We start from the raw sequence: 22,901 nt of genomic DNA, 5'->3' as shown, positions 1-22,901 counted from the left end.
CGTGGTGCTTTGAATACAGACAAAACACAAACCCCGCCTGGACTTGTGAGGGTGCACCCTTACCTTCTGTAACTACGCCACTTTCACTCTGAGTGTTGGCACGTGTTTGGAGGACATTTCTTCCTCTGTTACTGTAGGCCTGCCATTATAAAACCATTGAAATGTACTATGTGTGCATAGGGAGCAAATTATATGTTTTTTTATTGTTTACTAATCACGCTGTCAATTGGAAAAACAAAACACAAACAGGGATAACTCATATTTAACAATCTACATTTAATAAATCTGATTATCACTCCATTTAATATTATAGTTAAACAATGTGCAATCAAGTATTTTTAATTTAGCTGACTAAGATCAAGAAATGCACATGAGAAGTGAATATCAACGCAAGTATTTAATTAAGATCGTAGGATGAACGAGTTCCATAATACAAGGCGAAACCATGAGTTACAAGGCATTACTGGCAAAAACATCATTATAGGCATGTAGATCTTAAAAGGTATAAGACAAAGCATGAACTTAACAGACCTGCTCAGGCCAAGCAGCCTATAAGAGGAGCATTTTCATACAACCTTTGCTGTAGGGCAGGGGTGTCAAACTCATTCCATGGAGGGCCTAGAGTCTGCTGATTTTTGTTTTTGTCCTTTAAATTAAGACCTAGACAACCAGGTGAGGGGAATTCCTTACTAATCAGTGACTTTAATTTATCAATCAAGCACAAGGGAGGAGCGAAAACCTGCAGACACTCTGCCCCCCATGGAATGAGTTTGACACGTTCCGTAGGGTGATAGCAGGGCAAGAGACAACAAAAGACCTTCATTCCATTTATACTAGATCTGACTTGTTTATATTCTAAATCAATTGTTGGCCAAACATAGACCAAACCAAAAGTAATACACCTAATATATCCAATCAGATAGAACCAGCCAACATCCTCTAGAAAGGGGATCACACCTAGGTGTGATGACCTAAGGGGGTGGGCTGTGTACAACAGAGATGTTCACTCTGAACACAGTAGTACAAATTACCACAGAGATTTACTAAACATCATTACATCCATTTAGATGGCACCAAAGTTATTTTTTAGATATCAACTTTCAGATAGATTCATGTTTGGTATTTAACACATTTCAATTGTCAGTCCTCTGGATACTGTAGACCACGTGTCAAACTAATTCCACGGAGGGCCGAGTGTCTGCGGGTTTTCGCTTCTCCCTTGTACTTGACTGATTTATTAAGGTCACTAATTTGTAAAGAACTCCCCTCACCTGGTTGTCTAGGTCTTAATTGAAACCAAACTGGTCCTTGAGAAGTGTCCTTGTGTTCATGGGCCATTTGCCATGCAGCCACAGGTGACAGAGACCATAAGTTGGGGGCAGGGCCTACACACACACTCTCTCTCTCTCTCTCTAGCTCTATTGAACCCCATTAGATTCATTTAATTTCTCTGCAACAACAGACAGAGAAGATCCTTTCCCAGTGTAACCCACTTCCTGGTGCATCTGTACTCTGTAGAGATTGTTTGTTTGCTTATTAACCAATAGGTTGACCTGACCAGGAATGCCTCTCTTGATGTTTCCCTGTGATTATTTACATGTGCAGCATGATCTAATAGGTATGACTTGAATAAGAGACTAGGCAGTATTTCCAGAATGTTCTTTGGTCTTCCTCTCCTTCAATGTTGAGGGAAACCAGGAAATGGTACAGTTTTAACACGAACTGATGACCTCACTTGACTTGAATGAAAATGCTGAAATTACACTGAAATACAAAGTATAGCAAAGTCTGTGCAAAGCCTTTCTTCTTAAATCAACCTCATTGTTATTTTAGCTAAATTCCATTTCATAAATGTACATTTGAGTCAAAAACCTCTATTATTTTTGATAATGAAATTGAACACGTTCTTCTTCTCACAACAAAAAAGCAATCAAAACTTTAATATTTGTAATTTTTACAAGGTTTTTATATAATGTATTGTCTTTATTCCCCTGACTTGTTTGTAATGCTTGTATACTCTGTTTTTCTATGTTATATATTTTGAATTGCTTTACAATAAAATAATTAACTATTAAAACATTTTAATTTAAAAAATGACTAAATTGAAAGTTGACTGTTTGTGGTTTCATTACCCATAAATATTTAATGCAGCTAAGAAAATATATCAGAAGGTACAAGCACCAGTAGTCATAATTCTAAATGAAGCAAGTGTGATTATGTTGTGTGCTGAGCAATGTGTTGGTTTGTCAGCTGTTTTAGGTGACAACTAGGCTTAACAACTAGAAAGTAAATTCAAGAGACAAATTGTATTTTTCCACCAATTATCCTGCATTGAGAAATATTTACAAGGATATCAACATGTTCTATCAACACAAGGCTCCCTGCATCAGGAGTCACATAGAGGGATAACATTATCTGCAGACAGGTATAAAAAGAAACAGGTCTGGTCTACAATATTGAGCCATAATATAGAGGTGACAGTTTAACACCTCTATATTATAGTAGTGTAAACCTACTTATATATCCAACTTATTTTTTTAGTAGGTTAGCCAATACCACATTTCCTATGTAACCTCTAGGCTAGGGGAGCATGTCTAAAGGTTAGGTTATAGGTTAAGGGGAGAAACGTACCACTGGGACCATGAAGCTGCAGATGTAGCCTAGTATCAGACTAGGCTACCACTCAAAAAGTAGCCTAGGTTTTGCCCACCGAGGGAACCAGCTGAGATCAGTTGGGCGAGGGATAGTGTAATCTCTCTCTTGAAATATGTATCTTACCCAAACTTGGCAGCGGCGCAACGAATCATTCACAGGCAATCTGTATGCAAAGTTGTAAACGGCCATAGACGATTGATTGAACTTCAGCCAGGGTGACTGAATGAGGGATGTTTTGAGCGTTAATTACCTATATTTCGCGATGATGCGCGTTGTCCGTCCGTCGTTCTTCGAGCGGGTTAAAGTGCTGTTCGCCCATAGGCTATTTCCTCAGCGAGGAGGCACAATTCAAAGTTTTAGACGCAGCAAGACGCCCGAGACTGTCTGTGGTGGACGCTGCAATAAAGTAGTCTAGTTGTCAGCTTTATTTACCCAGATAGAATAGGAAAGATTGGCTGACTCCCACGCCCGACTCAGCAATGTCCCCCTCCCGAGCAATAACGCATAGCCTGAAAGCACAGCCTATAACTGTCATCTGCGCGCACTTTGACCGACGCGGTGATGATGAACATTGGGCTTGCCCTGTTTACTCCAGTGTAGTGAATGGGTGTGCCTTCTTCTTTTATCATTTATGTGGGCTCCGCTATGGAGCAGCAATGGACAAATCCAGTTGCAGTCGATGACTTCCCTTTTGCCTATATTTTATTTTCAAAGCACTGTGAGCCTATAGCGCACTACATCTTCAGCCAAGCGGTCTGGACCAGTTTGGCACAGGTGGATGAGCTCTCTAACAACAGCAACAGCAAGATCGTTAGTAGGCTTACCGAGCTCCCAACTGCCTTGTTACAGTAGCCTATAATGCAAAATTATTCCAGTGTGACAGATATCAGTACCTTAACAGGGTGTTGTTGAGGCAATGATGGATTGACAGTAGCCTAACTATTGATTTTGCCTAACTATTGTCCTTTTGAGGGCTTGAACTTATTAGGTTAAATCACTGAACAAACAGATGTGCATTGTAAAGTCTGGTCCAAAAATTCAATTGTATTGGCATATAGGTAAAAGGTGTCTCAATCCATTAGATCAGTGGTTCCCAAACTGAGGGGTCGGCAGGGGGCGCGCGGGGGTCCAACTTACATTCAACTTACTCTTGAAAGTTGTAATAGTAGAAATTGGGTAGTGTGTAATCAGTTTTCCTCTTGTCCTGTCAGTCATTATATAACTTAGAGCACTATTTATAACTTGTCAGAAATGTCCAGATCAACAAGCCCATGTCAGCTAACGTTTTTTAGCTAGGTTTTGTAGCCCATAGATTTTGTTGTAATGCTTGAGCCACTTAAATATCACATGAACACACATGGCATTCCAACCATTCACAACAAAGGGAAGGATTTAAAATGAACGTCCTCAATAGAGAGTATGGGCTGCTGGCAAGAGCTCAGCAGACACTGCTGCTGTAGACATACTGTAGACAATGATGACCGTACTGACCATGTGGGTGATTGTGTGGGTAGACAGACCGAGAGCTGCCAGATAGGCTGCTGCGTAGACCCCTAATAATCAGAAACCATGCTGTATGGAGGCCCTGCGTGTAAATAGGAATGACTTGATACCATAAGAAAAAAGCCATACAACAGTACCATGATGAGTATCACAATTGCAATTGTATTTATTTATTGTCTGTACACCCCACAGCACAAAATATTAAATGACACAAAACATAAAAAATGACAGAATGACAGGAAAAAAAGACAGGATACAAAACAAAGACACAAGCATACAAAGATTCACAATCCAAATGGATCTTCATTTAATTAACATTTTGGTACATTATGGTGACATGAAGTTAGATTTCCAAATGTTTGTCAGTGGTGTAAAGTAACTAAGTAAAAATACTTTGAAGTACTACTTAAGTAGTTTTTGGGGGTATATGTACTTAACTATTTATATTTTTGATAACTTTTACTCCACTACATTTCTAAAGAAAATATGTACTTTATACTCCCATACATTTTCCCTGACACCCAAAAGTACTCACTTCATTTCGAATGCTCAGGCAGGACAGAAATATGGTGTTATTAACGCACCTATCAATATAACGCGTTATCATTTCTACTGCTTCTGATCTGGCAGACTCACCAAACGCAAATACTGCGTTTGTAAATTATGTCTGAGTGTTGGAGTGTGCACCTGGCTGTCTGTAAAAACATTTTAAAAAAGGAAATTGGGCCGTCTGGTTTGCTCAATACAAGGAATTTGATGTATATCATTTACATTTACTCAAGTATGAAAATTGAGTCGTTTTTCCATCACTGTAATTAAGTACATTTTAAACCAGATAATTTTAGTAGTATTTTGATGGGTGAGTTTCACTTTTACTTGAGTTATTTTCTATTAAAGGTACTGTATCTTTACTTTTACTAAAGTATGACAATTAAGTACTTTTTCCACCATTGATGGTTGTTTTCGACTGCATGTCTTTAGATCAAGTCCCTTTCGTTTGTTAGTTAGTGTCATTCAAAGCCTTTAGATAATAGTTTTGTAAAAAAAATATATAATCTATTAACATAAACACAAACAAGCTTCAATCATTATTGAAATAAAACAGATTAGGCTACACAATGTTACATCCCAAACGTTTAATGTCAGTTGGACCCAATTTCATGTTAACTATGTACAACAGAAGCAAAAGGACAATTATGAGCTTAATTGTATTTACATAACACAAAAACATCTTCAAGCATAGTCTTCAAAATCAATAAATAAAATACATGGCACAAAGAAATAAGCTAAACATCATCATGACATACAACCCATCATGACATACTCACTAAAACATAATGCTGGAGCAAGCAAAACATGTCCAGAGGCAGCCCAATTCTGATCTTTTTTCACTAATTAGTCTTTTGACCAATCAGATCAGCTCTGAAAATGATCTGATGTGAAAAGATCTGATTGGCCAAAAGACCAATTAGTGGAGAAAATTTTTGAATTGAGCTTCCTGTGTGAACGCAGATGGATGCCAACGGACAAAAATCACATTGTCTAATTACTGTATAAGAAGAATAGCTAGAGAATGTGTATATATTTTCAATATAATATTTGTATTTAAATTCTTTTTTATACTCATTTATTTACACAATAGAAGGCGTAGGATGGGGGAATCTAGCGAAGCTTAGAAGAAGATCAGACATAGCTTTTAATAGCACATTATGTGACTCTTGTAAACATTCCATCTTAGAATATCCTGGGTATTATCAGTTATGTTCTCTTTTTCCAGGTGTATTTTTGGAAATGTCCTTTTAAGGCAAATATATTAAGCTCATATGTAAATAATACTCCTCTTCTGGTCATTTTAGGAGCCATTCAAACATTTACATATCCATTGTCATTGTGAAATAGAAGAAAAATAAGAAATGTCCGCAACTCTGGTATGCTCCCAACGTTTCGATCCGAGTTAGATCTTCGTGGATCGAAACATTGTCTTTTTTGAGCGTCTGATTAAATCACCATGGAATCATACTATTTCTTTTTTTATTTGATACTTTCTTCTGTCCTGCACCTGATAAGTTGGATGTGTGTATTTTTATATATTTTTTTCCATCGGGAAATAGACCCATAATTTGTTTTTAGAGAGGAGTGTTATTTTTTTTTAGAGAGGAATAAATCCCTGATAGAAATGTCTGCACTCCTCTCTGCCAAACTACACTAGACATCCTCCTAATGTTGGCTAGTTTCTTGTAAAATCTCCTTATAACATCTCCTCCACCCCATGGGTTCTTATAAGATCTCCTCCCCTCCATGGGTTCTTATAAGATCTCCTCCCCTCCATGGGTTCTTATAAGATTTCCTCCACCCCATGGGCAAAGATCATGACCAGGCCAGGCTCTAGGATCATGTCCTCTCCCATGTGTTGATTCTCACAGGCCATCAACACCACTGCCTGTTTCCCAGGGATCCGCTTGGCAACGTAGTTCTCGTAGTAGCGCCGGTTCATCTGTCGTGTCTCCAGCGTGGCCAGGCCCTGCGGCCAGTTGCGCTCGTGGGCATTCTCAATCAGGTCGTTAACAATGGATAGAGGACAGCCGCTGTCGATGAGTGACCGCTTGATGACCGCCTGGAGAACTGCGTCTGGCGTGGAGATCATCCCGCCCCAGCGTGTCACCCGCGCAGGTAGGAGAGAATTGACCCATCTGTTGGGCAGGAGATGAACAGGCGAGATGGGGAATAGGGATTTTTTTTAGCTCTAAAGCACTTTGTGACAATACTGCTGATGTAAAAAGGGCTTTATTAAATTTGATTAAGTTTAGGGTGATTTAAGTGATTGTACACACTCATACTTTAAACAAATAATATCCAAAACACAGTAAATAGATGAGGCTTGCTGAAATAAAATGCTGAAACTATGTCAAAATATCGTAAAGGACACGGCCAGGGAGACAGGAGAGTAAACTCACTCGAGGATCTCGTTGTATTCAATGCTTTCCTCCAGGTTCTGCATGTTGGGGTTGGCACTGCGTATTGCTCTCATGTAGGCTTTTAGCAGCTGGATGTCCCGTTTCTAACAGAGAAAGACACATCAGATCCCTGACCTTTGAGGAACAGAGCACTAATGGATTTTTATGAATTATGCATTTGCATATGTTTGTATGCAGTTTGTGTGAGTGTGTCTGCTTACTTGTTCCCCCAGCTGGTGCTTGTGCTCTGCAGCATTCTTCTCCAGTTCAGAGATCTTGGTGTGCTGCTGCTGTACCACGCCACGTAAGTGCTTGATGCAGTTGTGGTTGCACATCTCATCTTTAGGCATCTCCAACCTGTAGAGCAATTGTGACATTATGAAATTAAAGCCACTAGATCACTCTAGAGACCACTACAAGACTAGATACTGTCACATTCTGCAGTGGTGGTGCGACATGCCCAGGAACTCAAAAGTCATAGCCATGTTTTTCATTCTGGCCGGTCTGGTCTACTCTGCTGTGTAATGTGCTCTAAGGTCACTCACCCACAGCCCTCCTCACAGTTGATGGGCCTTTTGGGGTTGTGCTCACAGTCCTTCAGGTGAGACTGCAGTTGATCTAGCCGCAGTGTGGCTGTGCAGCCGAAGCCAGCGTTGTCACAAGCGATCTGGAGTTTGGAGAGCATGTTGCGCATGATGCGGGGCACGGGCCGGAGGTGAGCCAGTGTCACCACGCTGCGGTCCACAGGACAGATCTGCTGCTGGTTGAACCACTGGGAGATGCAGGCATTGCAGAAGGCATGCTCACAGTGCGGGGCCTACATGTGAGAGAAAATAATGAGGAGATAGAGAAGGGTAAAGCGGTAGGGGGAAATAAGAATTAAATCAGTAGGTCTTTATCCCAGCAATAGGTGGCTGGCTGAGAGGAAAGTTTGATTTTTTTTGTAATAAAAATAATAATTAAATTGATAAAAGGGATTAATTAACAATTCCTTGCAATAGGTCTGGCTGAGAAGGGAAGAGGGAAATGTAGCGCACTAACCTGCACTGGCTCCTCCAACACCATGCTGCAAATGGGACACAGCAAGTCTTCATCCACCTCCCCTTGGAACCTGGTGACGTCATACCCCATGGCACATCACTGAGACACACAAGTTTCTGCAGAATACAAGCAGGGTAGGTGAGTCACTGCCTGGAGAAAATCCATTTCACAATGCAAACCTGGCCAGAGGACTGTTTATGGCATATCTGCAAAAGCAATGCAGCAAAATTAACATACCCTTTCCTGTGCAATGAACATAACTTCAAGGTCAAGCCTTGTTACCATATTTTTTGCATCGTAAACAACCACAGCTGTATCATCATGCTAGTGGCTCAAACCAGTAGCTTGAGAACTAGTGAGAAAACAGAAAAGCAGTGCCATTACCTCACTCACAAATGGCCCTCATTTCTCCCATTCAGCAGGACTGTCAAAGGTCACATGGAGTGGCTTTGATGAGACATTGTATTGGGAGACAGACACAATCAGACACATAAGCCTAACTTTCTAGGTATTTACTTAGAAATGGTATCATGGTAATTACAACAGTACTTAAACCAAAGACAGTACAGTATGGTTAGAAACTCTGCGATTACTATCCTTGGGACTGCAGCCAGAGTGGGAAATTAACCTTTTGGTCCACCAGCCACTGTGGAACTCAGATTTTTTTACCAGCCAAAATATTATTTTCACCATAATTACACCAAAAATCACTACAAAAAAATGTATGAGCATGCGTTCTATTGTTTCTATAACAATACATGTATTACTAATAAAAAGTAATGGGATATATTGCTTAATTTCATTTCATTTTTGTGACCTGTGTCTTTTAACCAATGTACATTAAAATAAATAATTTAGTACAATGTAAATGTACTTTTAATCCATCTGTCTGCATATTTCAAGACATGGCATATGAGGGTGCAGTGAGCTATGGGTTGGACGATACTTTTCTTGTCAATCACATTGAAAAAACATGTACTTAAAGAATGGAAATCAACCAGTCGTCCACTTTAACACAATGGAAAGGTCAAATGCTTTATTATCTTAATGTTGAAAGTGTGTGGGCAATAGAGAGAAACAAAATGGTGCCGTTTGAGGCCATGTGGCAGAGAATGATGCAGGCGCTGGATATAGGGGTGTGAGCACGAGGATCTGGCCAGGAGTTATGTTGTGGATGTTTGTGTGCGTCTGTCTGTTGTCATTTGTAAGTGGATGTTTTGTAAAAAAATTAAATCTAATAAAATGGTACAAAAAAAGATACAACAGTAAAAATAGTTCTACAAATGAACAAAGTGCCTGCACTGCCACAAACAGCTGAGTGATACAACTTATGTATTATTATAGTTCAGGGCTCTATGCTGACATTTTTTTACAAGGAGTACCTGATGTGCTCCTATGTAAACATATACAGTGCATTCGGAATGTATTCAGACCCCTTGACTTTTTTCATATTTTGTTACGTTACAGCCTTTTTCTAAAATGGATTAAATTGTTTTTCCCCATTCATGAATCTACACACAATACCCCATAATGACAAAGCAAAAACAGGTTTTTAGAAATTTTAGCAAAAAATAACAATACTGAAATATTACATTTACATAAGTATTCAGACCCTTTACTCAGTACTTTGATGAAACACCTTTGGCAGCGATTACAGCCTCAAGTCTTCTTGGGTATGACGCTACAAGCTTGGCACACCTGTATTTGGGGACTTACTCCCATTCTTCTCTGCAGATCCTCTCAAGATCTGTCAGGTTGGATGGGGGGCGTCACCACACAGCTATTTTCCGGTCTCTCCAGAGATGTTCAATCGGGTTAAAGTCCGGGTTCTGGCTGGGCCACTCAAGGACATTCAGAGACTTGTCCCGAAGCCACTCCTGCCTTGTCTTGGCTGTGTGCTTATGGTTGTTGTCCTGTTGGAAGGTGAACCTTCACCCCAGTCGGAGGTCCTGAGCGCTCTGGAGCAGGTTTTCACCAAGGATCTCTCTGTGCTCCATTCATCTTTCCCTCTATCCTGACTAGTCTCCCAGTCCCTGCCGTTGAAAAACATCCCCACAGCATGATGCTGCCACCACCATGCTTCAATTAAGGGATGGTGCCAGGTTTCCTCCAGACGTGACGCTTGGCATTCATGCCAAAGAGTTCAATCTTGGTTTCATCAGACCAGAGAATCTTGAATCTGAGAGTCTTTAGGTGCCTTTTTGGCAAACTCCAAGCGGGCTGTCATGTGCCTTTTACTGAGGAATGGCTTCCGTCTGGCCACTCTACCATAAAAGCCTGATTGGTGGAGTGCTGCAGCGATGATTGTCCTTCTGGAAGGTTCTCCTATCTCCACAGAGGAACTCTGGAGCTCTGTCAGAGTGACCATTGGGTTCTTGGTCACCTCCCTGACCAAGGCCCTTCTACCCCGATTACTCAGTTTGTCCAGGCGGGCAGATCTAGGAAGAGTCTTGGTGGTTTCAATCTTCCATTTCTGAATGATGGAGGCCACTGTGTTCTTGGGGACCTTCAATGCTGCAGAAATGTTTTGGTACCCTTCCCCAGATCTGCGCCTTGACACAATCTCGTCTCGGAGCTCTACGGACAATTCCTTCGACCTCACGGCTTGGTTTTTGCTCTGACATGCAGTGTCAACTGTGGGACCTTATATAGACAGGTGTGTGCCTTGCCAAATAATGTCCAATCAACTGAATTTACCACAGGTGGACTCCAATCAAGTTGTAGAAACATCTCAAGGATGATCAATGGAAACAGGATGCAGCGGAGCTCAATTTCGAGTCTCATAGCAAAAGGTCTGAATACTTATGTAAATAAGGTATTTCTGTTTTTTATTTGTAATAATTATGCAAACATTTCTAAAAACCTGTTATCGCTTTGTCATTATGGGGTATTGTGTGTAGATTTATGACAAAAAAATAATATTTGATAAATTTTTGAATAAGGCTGTAACGTAACAAAATTGGGAAAAAGTCAAGGGGTCTGAATACTTTCCGAATGCACTGTAGAAGCACGCAAATAAATCTAGGAGAACGATTAAAGTATTTGAGTGTTTTAATGATAAGACAAGACTAAACGGGAGTTATCCATGCTCAATCATTAGGTGAGACGAAACATTTTAGCTGCCCCTTTGAGGGACGGGCCGTTACCGTGGTAACTTGAGCACTCGCTTGTCTGTGACGAAAAAAATCTCCAACTGCGACGTCTTCCTAGCAGCAGACAGTTGCAGCAAACTCAAACTAATACTGAAAAACAACCTAACATGTGAACAAAACGATGTAACTGGCCAAGAAACACGAGGACAAAGTCACACTTTAGTAGTCTTTCTTGTCAAATCGACTAACTTCTACATGTGGGTTTTGGATTTAAAAAACTTCCCAAATGCACTGTGTGACCACCCGCCAACGTGGCTGGTGAAATAGACATTATTACCCCGCCAATGACAAAATGTACCCGCATTTGGCGGGTGTTCATTTCCAACCCTGGTTGCAGCTGCTGCTTTGGCATACTGAGGATGAAGATACAGGGCATTACATCGTTTGATCTGGCTACGGCCTGTTTTCTGGGTGGTGACTAAGAGCATGCTGATTAACACAATAGTGTAATCACAGGTAGCTACAATAGATGATAGACTGTAGCCTAAACAATCAAATGGAGAACATCTCTGCTTTAAACCCTTGCTGCCTAATCTGTATGCCAACTGTCTAGCCTCCCATATTTGAGTGGAGGCTCTTGTTGTCCCACTCCCAGCTGACTTCTGACCTATTTTCAGTATGGCAAGCAGCAACACTACACAGCAGACTGGGGAGGGATGGTTAAATAAGATATCATTTTCTTATATCTAGCTGAAATTATACGACATTTTACAGACTGTGGCTTTAATGAAATTCGATAACTAGCCAGCTCAAACTAGTTGGTTAGCAATCTAACGGTTAGACCTGCAATGCAGCATCTTATAAATGTGAGTTATACTAACGTTCGTTAGCTAGCTAGTTAACAAGCTGCCATCAAAGAGAGTCAACGTTAGTTTAGAAAATAAGTAAAGCCAACTATCTAGATAGTTTGATTAGCTAGCTACCAAGCTAACGCTGGCTAGCTAGCTAGCCAACTGTTGGCTATATCAGCATGTTCTTGTTGACTTGCTAACGTTCTTACTGTAATCCCTTTTCAAATAAAATAAAATATGTTATCCGAATAAACACTTACGTCCTCGAAGAGCAAGCAAAACGATTGCGACAATTTCCGTAATTTCAGAACGATTGCGACAATTTCCGTAATTTCAGACCTCTGCTGATTAGCTAGCTAGCCTCCAGCCACATCAGCTAGCCTAAGTAGGTGGTTGCTGGTTTAGCAAGCAAGCCACTCATACGCCTCCTCAACCGGAGAGGGGGGTGTCAGAGATGATTGAAATCAAATTATATTTTAAAAATGTAAGATAAAAATAATTGTCTTTACATTTTTATGTTGATATAATTGAAAATAAAAACAAGGCAACAGTAAACATGTCGTCCCCCACCAATGATGCAGCGCCCCCCCTTGAGCCAATTGAGATATCGCGTGTGACTAACACATTTCAGTTAACTACTATATAGCTCCGGAATTGGGCCAATCATTGCTATTTTGTAAATGCAGGATCGCTATTGCAAGACGCATCACTCACCCAAGTTTCTTCCAAATCGGGCCAGTACTGTCTGAAATATCGCGTGTGACTAACACACAAACGAATGGGGACGGAGACAGATCCACAGTCCCCCAATTTCATTTTGAGGGGCAATAATCACTAAATCTGGTTTGTAATTCAACATGTGTCATTGGATGTGGGCCCTCAAGCTTGGTGCCCTTCGGGGCCTCCTGCTTCCTGTGGAAGTGGCTGACTCCTAGGGTGCTTTGGGAGACTACCCACTTGGGGGCATTGTCCTCTGTACTGATCACTGTCCTCTGCGTTCTCTTTTTTTTTTTGTGAGGGTGACTATGCCTCTTGTCAGGCCTGGGTCTAGACCACCATCATATTTTGGATCCCAGGGGCCATAGATGAACCAGCAAAGCTGGCTCTGGGGTTCAAGAGAGAATTCTCCTCTGGACTTTTCTGACTGTCATAGTCAGACTCATAATCTATTATCCCATTAGGCCTACTCATCCTTGTCTTTCATTAAGACATTTTACGTGAGATTTTACTATTTACCTGTAATGTATTCTTCAACATTTAAGTGATAACAACTTGCATACAGTAGTCCTATCACCAGAAAGGTTGAGATAATTAGGCTATTCTTTTTGTGGAAATTCAATCAATTCAACACTTGTCAAATCAAATCACATTTTATTTGTTACATGCGTCGTAAACAACAGGTGTAGACTAACAGTGAAATGCTTACTTACAGGCCCTTCCCAACAATGCAGAGAGAAAGAAAATAGAGACATAATTGAAAAGTAAAACACTAAATAGTAAAAGTAATGATAGATACACAATCAGTATCGATGTGCAGGGGTATGAGGTAATTGAGGTAAATATGTACATATAACTAGGAATAAAGTGACAGATAGTAAACAGTAGCAGCAGCGTATGTGACTTTTTAACTAACTATTTAGCAGTCGTATGGTTGGAGGTAGAAGCTGTTCAGGGTCCTGTTGGTTCCAGACTTGGTGCATCGGTACCTCTTGCCCTGCGGTAGCAGAGAGAACAGTCTGTAACTTGGGTGGCTGGACTCTTTGACAATTTGTAGGGCCTTCATCTGACACCGCCTGGTATAGATGTCCTGGATGGCAGGGAGCTCGGCCCCAGTGATGTACTGGGCCGTCTGCACTACCCTCTGTAGTGCCTTGCGGTCAGATGCAGTTGCCATAGCAAGCGGTGATGCAGCCAGTCAATATGCTCTCAATGTTGCAACTGTATAACTTTTTGAGGATCTGAGGGCCCATGCCAAATCCTTTCAGCCTCCTGAGGGGGTAGAGGCATTGTCTAGCCCTCTTCACAACTTTGCTGGTATGTTTGGGCCATGATAGATCCTTAGTGATATGAACACCGAGGAACTTAAAGCTCTCAACCCGGTCCACTACAACCCGGCCCTCCGTTTCCTGTAGTCCACGATCAGCTCCTTTGTCTTGCTGACGGTGAGGAAGAGGTTGTTGTCGTGGCACCACAATGCCAGGTCCCTGACCTCCTCCCTATAGGCTGTCTCATTGTCGTCGGTGATCAGACCTACCACCATCTGGCCCTCTGGGCCATGTCCATTCTCTCAAAGCACTTCATGATGACCGCCCCGCCACACTCACCCTGGTCATCATGAAGTGCTTTGAGATGCTGGTCATGGCCCACATAAAGGCCAGCATACCAGGCACACTGGACCCACTCAAATTTGCCTACCACTCCAACAGATCCACGGAAGATGCCATTTCCATTGCTATTCACACGGCCGTAACACATCTGCACAAGAGGAACACCTATGTAAGAATGGTGTTCATTGACTACAGTTCAGCATTCAACACTATTGTTCCCTCCAAGCTCGACACCAAGCTCAGAGCCCTGGGTCTGGACACCTCCCTCTGCAACTGGATCCTGGACTTCCTGACGGACAGACCACAGGCTGTGAGGATTGCCAACAACACCTCCTCCACACTGACTGTTAACACAGGACACCCCCAGGGGTGTGGCCTCAGCCTTCTGCTGTACTCCCTGTTCACCCACGACTGCATGGCTTTGCACGACACCAACTCCATCATCAAGTTTGCAGACGACCCCACGGTTGTTGGCCTGATAAACATAAATGACAAGTCAGCCTATAGGGAGGAGGTAAGTGAACTGGCATTGTGGTGCCAGGACACCAACCTCTCCCTCAACGTCAGCAAAACAAAAGAGTTGATTGTTGACTTCAGGAAGCAGACGAGGGAACATGCCCTGATCCACATCAACTGGACTGCAGTAAAGAGAGTAAGCAGTTTTAAGTTCCTCTGCGTCCACATTACATTTTAGTCATTTAGCAGACGCTCTTATCCAGAGCGACTTACAGTTAGTGAGTGCATACATTTTTTTTCTCAATTTTTCCTCATACTGGCCCCCCGTGGGAATCGAACCCACAACCCTGGCGTTGCAAGCGCCATGCTCTACCAACTGAGCTACAGGAGGCCCACATCACCGAGAACTTGGCCAACAACATCACCACTCTTGTCAAGAGGGCGCAACAGCCAGAGGTGTGGACTCGAGTCATGTGACTTGGACTCGAGTCAGACTCGAGTCATGAATTTGATGACTTCAGACTCGACTCGACAAAATGTACAAAGACTTGCAACTCGACTTGGACTTTCACATCAATGACTCGTGACTTGACTTGGACTTGCGCCTTATGACTCGAGAAGACTTGCTACGAGGACTTGTAATGACTTGCAAAGGCTTGCTAAGAGGACTTGAAATGACTCGAAACTAAAATGTAGGACTTTGGACTCGACTTGAGACTTGATGGCTTTGACTTTTGACTCGACTTGGGACTTGCCTCATCTTTGACTCGACTTGACTCGGGACTCGAGGGCAAAGACTTGAGACTTACTTGTGACTTGCATAACAATGACTTTGTCCCACCTCTGGCAACAGCGTCTCTACTTCCTAAGGCGGCTGAAGAAATTCGGCATGCCACCCCGGGTCCTCTCCAAATACTACCGCTGCATCATCGAGAGCATCCTAACCGGTAGCATCACGGCCTGGTATGAGAATTGCTCTGTCCATGACTGCAAGGCCCTCCAGCGGGAAGTGAAGACGGCCCAGTACATCACTGGGACTGTGCTCCCACCCATCCAGGACATCTACTCGAAACGGTGCCTGAAGACAGCATCATCAAGGACCCCACAAACCCCAGCAACAAGTTGTTCACTCCCTTACCGTCAGGCAGATGTTACCGGAACATGAGGTCTGATACCAACAGTTTCTATCTACAAGCCATCAGACTGCTGAACACTTGAACTGGACTGACCACCTGCTCTGATTCTCCACACCTAAGCACACATGCACTCACTCATGCACACACCCACACAGACATCCACACACACATAAGTTCATGCTACACACACATCACAACTGCTGCTACAAGGCTCTTATTATGATTGCTAAATACTGCACAATTTAAACTCTTGACCCCCAATCCCCCTTCCCCCCTTCCCCCAAACACATGCAAATATTGGACTATAAATTGTGCCTTCCTGTATTATACTTATGCTAAAATGTTTATTATATTATTCTGAGCCATTTACTTTATGTTCGTATTTGTATCTTTTCTTATTTTGTATTGTTTTTGCATTGTCGAGAAGGAACCTACAAGTAAGCATTTCATTGGACGGTACCATGTGTATCCCGTACATACGACTAATAAAACTTGAAACGTATAGGTTTTGTTCTATGAGATAATCTTCTCAAAATGTATACGATCTCCTAAACCTGTGTTAACCTCAGACGTTATTTTTCGGCGTTTATCCCAAAACTCAATTCTTTCCCCCCATAGGAATGGCTGAACAACCAAGAGGAAACTCGTTTCCGTATTTTAGGACTACAAGCTTGTAGTCCTAAAAAACGGAAATTAGTTAGTATTTTCAACCTCTGGTCCATTGGTCTTAATTTTAAGGGTATGGTTAGGCATATGGTTAGCAGTGTGGTTAAGGTCTGAGGTTAACATGCACAGGCTTAGGAGATGTTATACGTTTTGTTCTGAGATAATATCAGTCAGTTAACATTACCTTTATGAATTATGAAGCTTTTATGTGCTTGTTTTGATTACATAAATACTTCAAAATGTACAGCTGATGAAGATTAACTCATAGAACAAAACGTATATGATCTCCTAAACCTGTGTTTACCACAGACCTTTGGCGTTTATACAAAACCCCCATTCATTTCCCCATATGCTTTGGCCAACGAGACATGGCAGTGTTAGCCACTGTCAGTGGCTACAAAAAGACGCCATTCTCTTTATTGCAACTATGTTCTAGCCAGGACATGGATATATTGAGGTTAGGAACATTTCTTACGTGCCGTGAGCTTGGGCATTGGTGAAGGTAGGTCAATTGGCGTTATCAATGCTTTGCGGCCTCCCTTATCTATTTCATGACTCGGCTGTAAATGAACGACTTGTTATAATATTAACTCAGAAAAACAAAAGACTTCCCCCAGGCTCTTCAATCCTCTAAGCAGCAGGGCAAAATAATATGTATTTCGAGACTGGGGAAAACAACAACGAACAACCCACGTGAGTAGCCTATAGGCCTACATTTTTAAAAGAATTTGTAGGTTCGGGGACTGTAAAATGTTTGGCATTCAGCAACTGAACAGTTTCAATTTTGCGGACTAAATGATGAACAAACTGGCAACATTCATTTAGGACTTATTAAGGCTTTACACGGTACGTGACTTTAATAAACTTGCCTCTTCATATTCCTTTTTGCAGTTAATTTATAGGATGTCACCGCTACTGACGCTCGCGCTAGGACTATTTGTATGTCTGCCTCTGCTGGAGTTTGGGGCAGGGGCGCGACTGTCTCTCAGTGGCACAGTGAGAACACCATGGAATATGACAGACAGGATATCAAATGGAAGCCGACAAGAGGGATCGACATCTGAACATTTAGATGAGGCTTTTGAAGAGCAGGTGAGAACATTGTGGAAGACAGCCTATGCCAGTTTGTATTGTCTCCAGGTCTCTGAAATATCTGAATTTGGCCTCAATAGATCAGTGTTACAACAACTTCACTTTACAGCAATATTATGAAGATTATGTAATTTAGCGTTGATAAGTTCACAAGTTAACCTTTGAGACACTGCTGTCAACAACACTAAATCTATTTTGTGCATTGGTAAAAATATAAAGTAGCCTAGCTATTCTAATAGTTTAATAATTTCAGTATTATTACCACTGATGATAATCGCACTTGCCAATCATTTCAGCTGTCCATTTACTCTTGTCAATACCTGTCTTTTTTTCCAGGTCTTCTACTTGCAGCGTCTGTTCCATCATTATGGAGAAAACGGGACCCTGTCCTATAAGGGCCTGCAGAAGTTATTGGGCAGCCTGGGACTAGGGCAGGTCAGTGTGTTGGAGATCAGCCACCGAGGGTCGAGGCACAACCATAACACTCTGACACCACCTCCCCCTCCAAATACACAATCTCATGACCATGACGATCAGGAAACAGACACCCCCAGTCCAAGGAGGCCTATTCAACCATCCCCCTCTGCAAACGCAGCCAGGTCAGAGACAGATATTACAACTGATTTGGTCCCATGATTGTTAGATATACAGCCGCTTTTGAAGTACTGAAGTTTCATCATCAGGTTATGAATAGTTAGTTACGCCATGTCACCTGAATAAACTGTGCTGCCTCTTCTTAACCCCCTCTGAAAGAACCCCACACCCTGGGATATCGGGGTCTGCTGGATCTAGGTCTAAAGAGGGCAACACATTATCCTCTGATCACGTGATTAAGGAAGAGGTCCTTCCGTGGTCATCCCCTATTGCACACACTATTCCTGTCCAAGGAATGTTTGACTCCCTTGTGTCAAATCACCCCACTCAGAGGCATCTTCATGGGAACGTGAGTAGTTAATAAAAGACAATTGATCTGGTTAATGTTTTGTGCCAAACGCACAAAGTTTACAATTCAATTCTGCTTACTGTTCTTGGCAAAATGTTATCCTCTCAGGTTTTTATTTGACATTGTTATTTAAAGGGAGTTAATGAGAAAATCCACTATTAAAACATTCCCCTTATATAAACAGTTTCTGTGGACATTGAATACTTTTAACCCTTTCCTTTTCAGTGTCTGAACGTTACTCAGCTCTTGTGGAATTTCGGTCTGGGAAAGGCATCCCACATCACTCCTGCCCACTTCACCCTCTTGTGCCCAGCTCTGCTGTACCAGATTGAAAGTGGTGTTTGTCTACGCCACCCAGAGACTGATGGGGCAGAGTCAGAAAGGAGTGTGACTTTCCTCAAAGGTGCATTTATGAAACTACATACCAGCAATGAGAGGGAATGATTTATCGATATAGGATGTTTCAAAAGGCAATGTAGCTCTTTACAACTTGGAGCACAGGGGCGTAACTTAACAGTTAGGATACACTAAGACTTAACAGAACCCTGGAAACTACAATACCCTATTGTTTAAGCAGAATGAATACATCATCAAAATTAATATAATATATATTTTTTTTTCCGCAGCTTTGGGATGGAGCTCCTTAGCTCTGGCTGTGATCAGCCTGCCGTCTCTGCTGTCTTTGAGCCTGGTTCCCCTTCTGCCCCCTGCCCGCCTACGCTCCTTCCTCTGCCCAATGACAGCCTTGGCTGTGGGGACGCTGTGTGGCGATGCCATGCTGCATCTCCTGCCTCATGTAAACACCCTTCCAAACTGTCAAACACTACATGCATACCAGTGCTACTGTCTCTGTTTAGTCATGGAGGGTTAAGTTGTAAAATCTAGTAGTAAATGTAAGTCTAAAATTAAACACGTTGTATCTGTGTCCTGCAGGCCAAGACTGGGCCACTCTCAAGCCACTCTGAAGAACAGGACTCCATACTGAAGGGCCTTTGTGTGCTGGGAGGGTGCTACCTCCTCTTCATCTTTGAGAGCCTTCTAGGACTGAGGACCCATTATAAGGTTAGCTGGATTTAGAGAATAAATGGGAGAGTCTGAAGTTGTCACTGTTTTATGATACACTGTGCATAGCAGTCATTGGGAGATTCTCAATTGCATACTTCTTCGGTCCTCCTCTCTCCTCACCTCCTTCTCAAAACCCATTGGATGAGAAAGCCAGAGGTCCCGCCCCTCTGACCTTCTCCAATGGGTTTTGAAGAGGTTGAGGATGCGAGGTGTATGCAATTGAGATTCTCCCTAAGTCATATTATCTGATGGAAAAGAGGTTATAGTTTAGTCTTGTATTCCTGATGTAAATGTTTCACTCACATGGACTGTTTAAATTGTTTTTGTCATCAGAAGGCTAAGAGGAAGAGGATGCAGCAGAACACCAGTCTAAATCCTGACCCAGAGAGGGAGCTTACTGCTCTGCAGAGTGAGTTGGTGGAATGTAATACTTATGTAACTTTATAAGCACATTTATGTCTGTATTGGCAAAGTTGAACCGTTGCATTGTAAAACATCTTTCTCATCTCTCCCCTGTTCTTCAGGCCCCACCATTCCTGAGCAGACACATCCCTCTGAGCAGCACAGTCATGGTCATTCACACGGCCCGCCTGGCCAGGAGCAGGTTGGGATAGGAAGCTTGGTGTGGATGGTGGTTATGGGAGATGGGGTCCACAACCTTACTGACGGACTGGCCATTGGTGCAGCATTCTCTCAGAGTCTGGCTGGAGGTCTCAGCACCACTGTAGCTGTGTTCTGCCATGAGCTTCCTCACGAGCTAGGTAGGTATACACGAACATCTCACCTTTCTGTGATGTGCATGTAAAAACAGATGGGTGCAACACATAAAAGCATTGCACATCGACATGCCCTTCAAAAGTTTAAGCCTGGTACTAGAACGTTTCAGGTAGACTTAATAATAATATGCCATTTAGCAGACTTCTGCTCTGTAATGAGTATGAGACTATCAAATGGATGCATTGTGTTGTCTATCTGTGCAGGTGACCTGGCAGTGCTGCTGGGAGCAGGGTGGCCTGTTCGCAGACTGGTTCTCTTCAGTGCTGTGTCAGCCCTACTGGGCTTCATGGGCTTGCTAACTGGCTCTGTCCTGGGCCACCAGTCAGCCCACATCTCCCCCTGGATCCTCACCCTCACCGCTGGGGTCTTCCTCTATGTGGCCCTCGCTGACATGGTGAGTCACTAGTCTACAGTGGAAGGAGTTCCACACTTGTACCCTTTTCACATTATCGGGCCAACCTGAACCGCACTGTGCTGGCTCGGATATTTCCTTTTCACATCTTCCTTTCCAGCATGGTTCCAGCAACTATAGTGGTTGCGTAACCAGGCCAGCACAGCATAGTAGTGTGAAAAGGCATTTTACAGACAAGTCTATTAATTTGTTCAGTTTAATAATGCTGCATTTGTCATATTTTCTCCTCTTGCTCAATAGTTGCCCGAGATGCTTCATGGTGATCCTGGCCCGATGGGACCCTGGACTCGCTTCCTGCTACAGAACCTAGGCTTGTTGGCAGGGGGTGCGATCATGCTGTGTATCGCTCTGTTTGAGGACCATATCGCCTTCAACCTGGGTGACGTCTGATTCAATGGGAAGGATATGAGTGGATCAGATTCTAAATCACCTGAGGTTCTGATGGTGATTGTAAACCACTGGATTGGATACTCTTTCAACTGAAGTGCAAATGGCCAATACCAAATGACTTCTTATCAGAGTAGACTTCGGTCCAGGAGGTAATTTACATTACTTTACTACTAAAGGCTGAAAAACATGATTTAAGATGACCTCAATAAGTACCAGCTTCGCTTTCAGAGCACTCTGGACGTGTTTACGCCGACAGCCCAATTCTGATCTTTTGCCCAATTATTGGGAAAAGATCTGATCTGATTGGCCAAAAGACCAATTAGTGGAAAAAGATCAGAATTGGTCTGTGTAAACATCCTCTGAGGCATGATATTTTACATTTAGCAAATGCTCTTAGCCAGAGTGACTTACATTTCTTGTTTGTCCCCCGTGGGAATTGAACCCACAATCCTGGCGTTGAAAGCACCATGCTCTACTAACTGAGCCACACAGGATGATGGTTAATGTAAACCACACGTGGAAGTCAGCCTTGCAGGACTAGATGAGATGATACTCTGCTGAACCTTACATTTTTTTAATGTACTATGCTACTTGTTTTTTACTGTTTCTATATGAACATTGATTTCCATTTCTGTAATAAATCAATGGGAGTCAATCCTATTATTTCAGAATGATTTGCAGTGGTTGAACCACACAGGCAGGAATAGAAGAATGTAAAGCATATGAAGTTTCAATATCCAATGAAATGTCTTGTTAAAATCTTGAATACTGTATAACCATGTCAGCAATTCACCAATAAATGTGGCCTTTTTATATCTGACCATGACTCCAGAGCACTTCTAACTGGTTATACATCTAGGTATCAAATCATAAACACGTTGCATCGAATATTTAGCAATAGCACTTTATTTCAACATACAACCAACCCTAAGCCACAATACTGAATGACAAGACCAACTGGCTGCAGCAAACATTGTATGAAAGAGATTTAGGTTAAATGTTTAAATCCTTTAAAATTATTTTAGTGTCAGAAAGACGGATGCAGATTCTTCCAAAATTGTGAATGATCTTTAACATAACATTTTGTAACAAATTACCATTTACATTGTCCACACAATAGAATAACAAGGCAAAGTGCTTTCAGGATCAATTGCATTGTCAAATAAAGAAATGGCTTGAGGTTTTGGAGGGATAGTGGGTAGAGAGGTGGATGGGAATGAGGGGCAGGGCGAGGGTCTGTCTGGTTAGAAATATGACCTCTCACCTTGTCCCCTATTCCCATGGAATTAAAGCAGCTACACAGAGATTATGGTGGTTTGGAGTGGATTAGTGTTCTTGAAGGCATATGGCGTGAGGGGAACAAAACTCACCCTCGTACAGAATATAATAATGTGCATATAACCTGACTCCCCCATGACAACCTGTTAAAAATATATATTATGATAGTACCAAAATCAGCTGTACGTACGTATGCAATAACTAACCCAACAAACATTCACATTCCAGGAAGCTGTAAACTTTAAGATGTAGAGTACAACATG

General features: G+C 42.2%; 3 protein-coding genes across 7 annotated transcripts in view; 1 reads left to right on the top strand and 2 right to left on the bottom strand.

Moving 5' to 3' along the window:
- Nucleotides 1-3,212, bottom strand: part of LOC121545718 (diacylglycerol kinase alpha-like) — a 40,717-nt gene extending 37,505 nt beyond the window's left edge. Inside the window, exon 1 of the mRNA XM_041856483.2 lies at nucleotides 2,906-3,212. The gene's annotated coding sequence lies outside the window, so the exon portion shown is untranslated. The remainder of the gene's footprint in view (nucleotides 1-2,905) is intronic.
- Nucleotides 3,213-5,274: 2,062 nt separating this feature from the next.
- LOC121545720 (E3 ubiquitin-protein ligase NRDP1) lies at nucleotides 5,275-18,152 on the bottom strand. 5 transcript variants are annotated; one of them, XM_041856485.2, is made up of 7 exons: nucleotides 12,357-12,709; nucleotides 8,538-8,600; nucleotides 8,154-8,269; nucleotides 7,658-7,929; nucleotides 7,334-7,469; nucleotides 7,113-7,216; nucleotides 5,275-6,848 (listed from the first exon to the last, which is right to left on the bottom strand). In XM_041856485.2, exons 3-7 carry the CDS (start codon nucleotides 8,241-8,243, stop codon nucleotides 6,494-6,496), a joined length of 957 nt encoding a protein of 318 aa, XP_041712419.1. In that variant the 5' UTR covers nucleotides 8,244-8,269; nucleotides 8,538-8,600; nucleotides 12,357-12,709; the 3' UTR covers nucleotides 5,275-6,493. The 5 variants fall into 5 exon arrangements, with proteins under 5 accessions (XP_041712419.1, XP_041712420.1, XP_041712422.1 ...); XM_041856486.2 differs by having other exon boundaries at nucleotides 8,538-8,577; XM_041856488.2 differs by lacking the exons at nucleotides 8,538-8,600; nucleotides 12,357-12,709 and adding an exon at nucleotides 18,094-18,152.
- Nucleotides 16,907-22,180, top strand: LOC121545719 (zinc transporter ZIP5-like). The gene is made up of 11 exons (XM_045209477.1): nucleotides 16,907-17,374; nucleotides 17,573-17,773; nucleotides 18,110-18,372; nucleotides 18,527-18,716; nucleotides 18,942-19,119; nucleotides 19,343-19,512; nucleotides 19,650-19,778; nucleotides 20,115-20,190; nucleotides 20,306-20,542; nucleotides 20,762-20,952; nucleotides 21,211-22,180. The coding sequence occupies exons 2-11, from the start codon at nucleotides 17,585-17,587 to the stop codon at nucleotides 21,358-21,360; spliced, it is 1,773 nt and encodes a 590-aa protein (XP_045065412.1). The 5' UTR covers nucleotides 16,907-17,374; nucleotides 17,573-17,584; the 3' UTR covers nucleotides 21,361-22,180.
- The last annotated feature ends 721 nt before the right edge of the window (nucleotides 22,181-22,901 follow it).

The sequence above is a fragment of the Coregonus clupeaformis genome, chromosome 30 (assembly GCF_020615455.1).
Source record: "Coregonus clupeaformis isolate EN_2021a chromosome 30, ASM2061545v1, whole genome shotgun sequence".
In the NCBI taxonomy this organism is placed as follows: domain Eukaryota; kingdom Metazoa; phylum Chordata; class Actinopteri; order Salmoniformes; family Salmonidae; genus Coregonus; species Coregonus clupeaformis.
This window is presented reverse-complemented; position numbering and strand designations above follow the sequence as displayed.

Bases quoted from the DNA above. Each gene is read 5' to 3' on its own strand.
- LOC121545720 (XM_041856488.2), bottom strand. From the start codon at position 8,243: ATGGGGTATGACGTCACCAGGTTCCAAGGGGAGGTGGATGAAGACTTG. The intron at 7,470-7,657 runs GTGAGTGACCTT...ATTGCTCTACAG, and splicing joins AACTGTGAGGAGGGCTGTGG to GTTGGAGATGCCTAAAGATG. The intron at 7,217-7,333 runs GTAAGCAGACAC...TTTCTCTGTTAG, and splicing joins AGCACCAGCTGGGGGAACAA to AAACGGGACATCCAGCTGCT.
- LOC121545719 (XM_045209477.1), top strand. From the start codon at position 17,585: ATGTCACCGCTACTGACGCTCGCGCTAGGACTATTTGTATGTCTGCCT. The intron at 17,774-18,109 runs GTGAGAACATTG...CTTTTTTTCCAG, and splicing joins ATGAGGCTTTTGAAGAGCAG to GTCTTCTACTTGCAGCGTCT. The intron at 19,513-19,649 runs GTAAACACCCTT...TGTGTCCTGCAG, and splicing joins TGCTGCATCTCCTGCCTCAT to GCCAAGACTGGGCCACTCTC.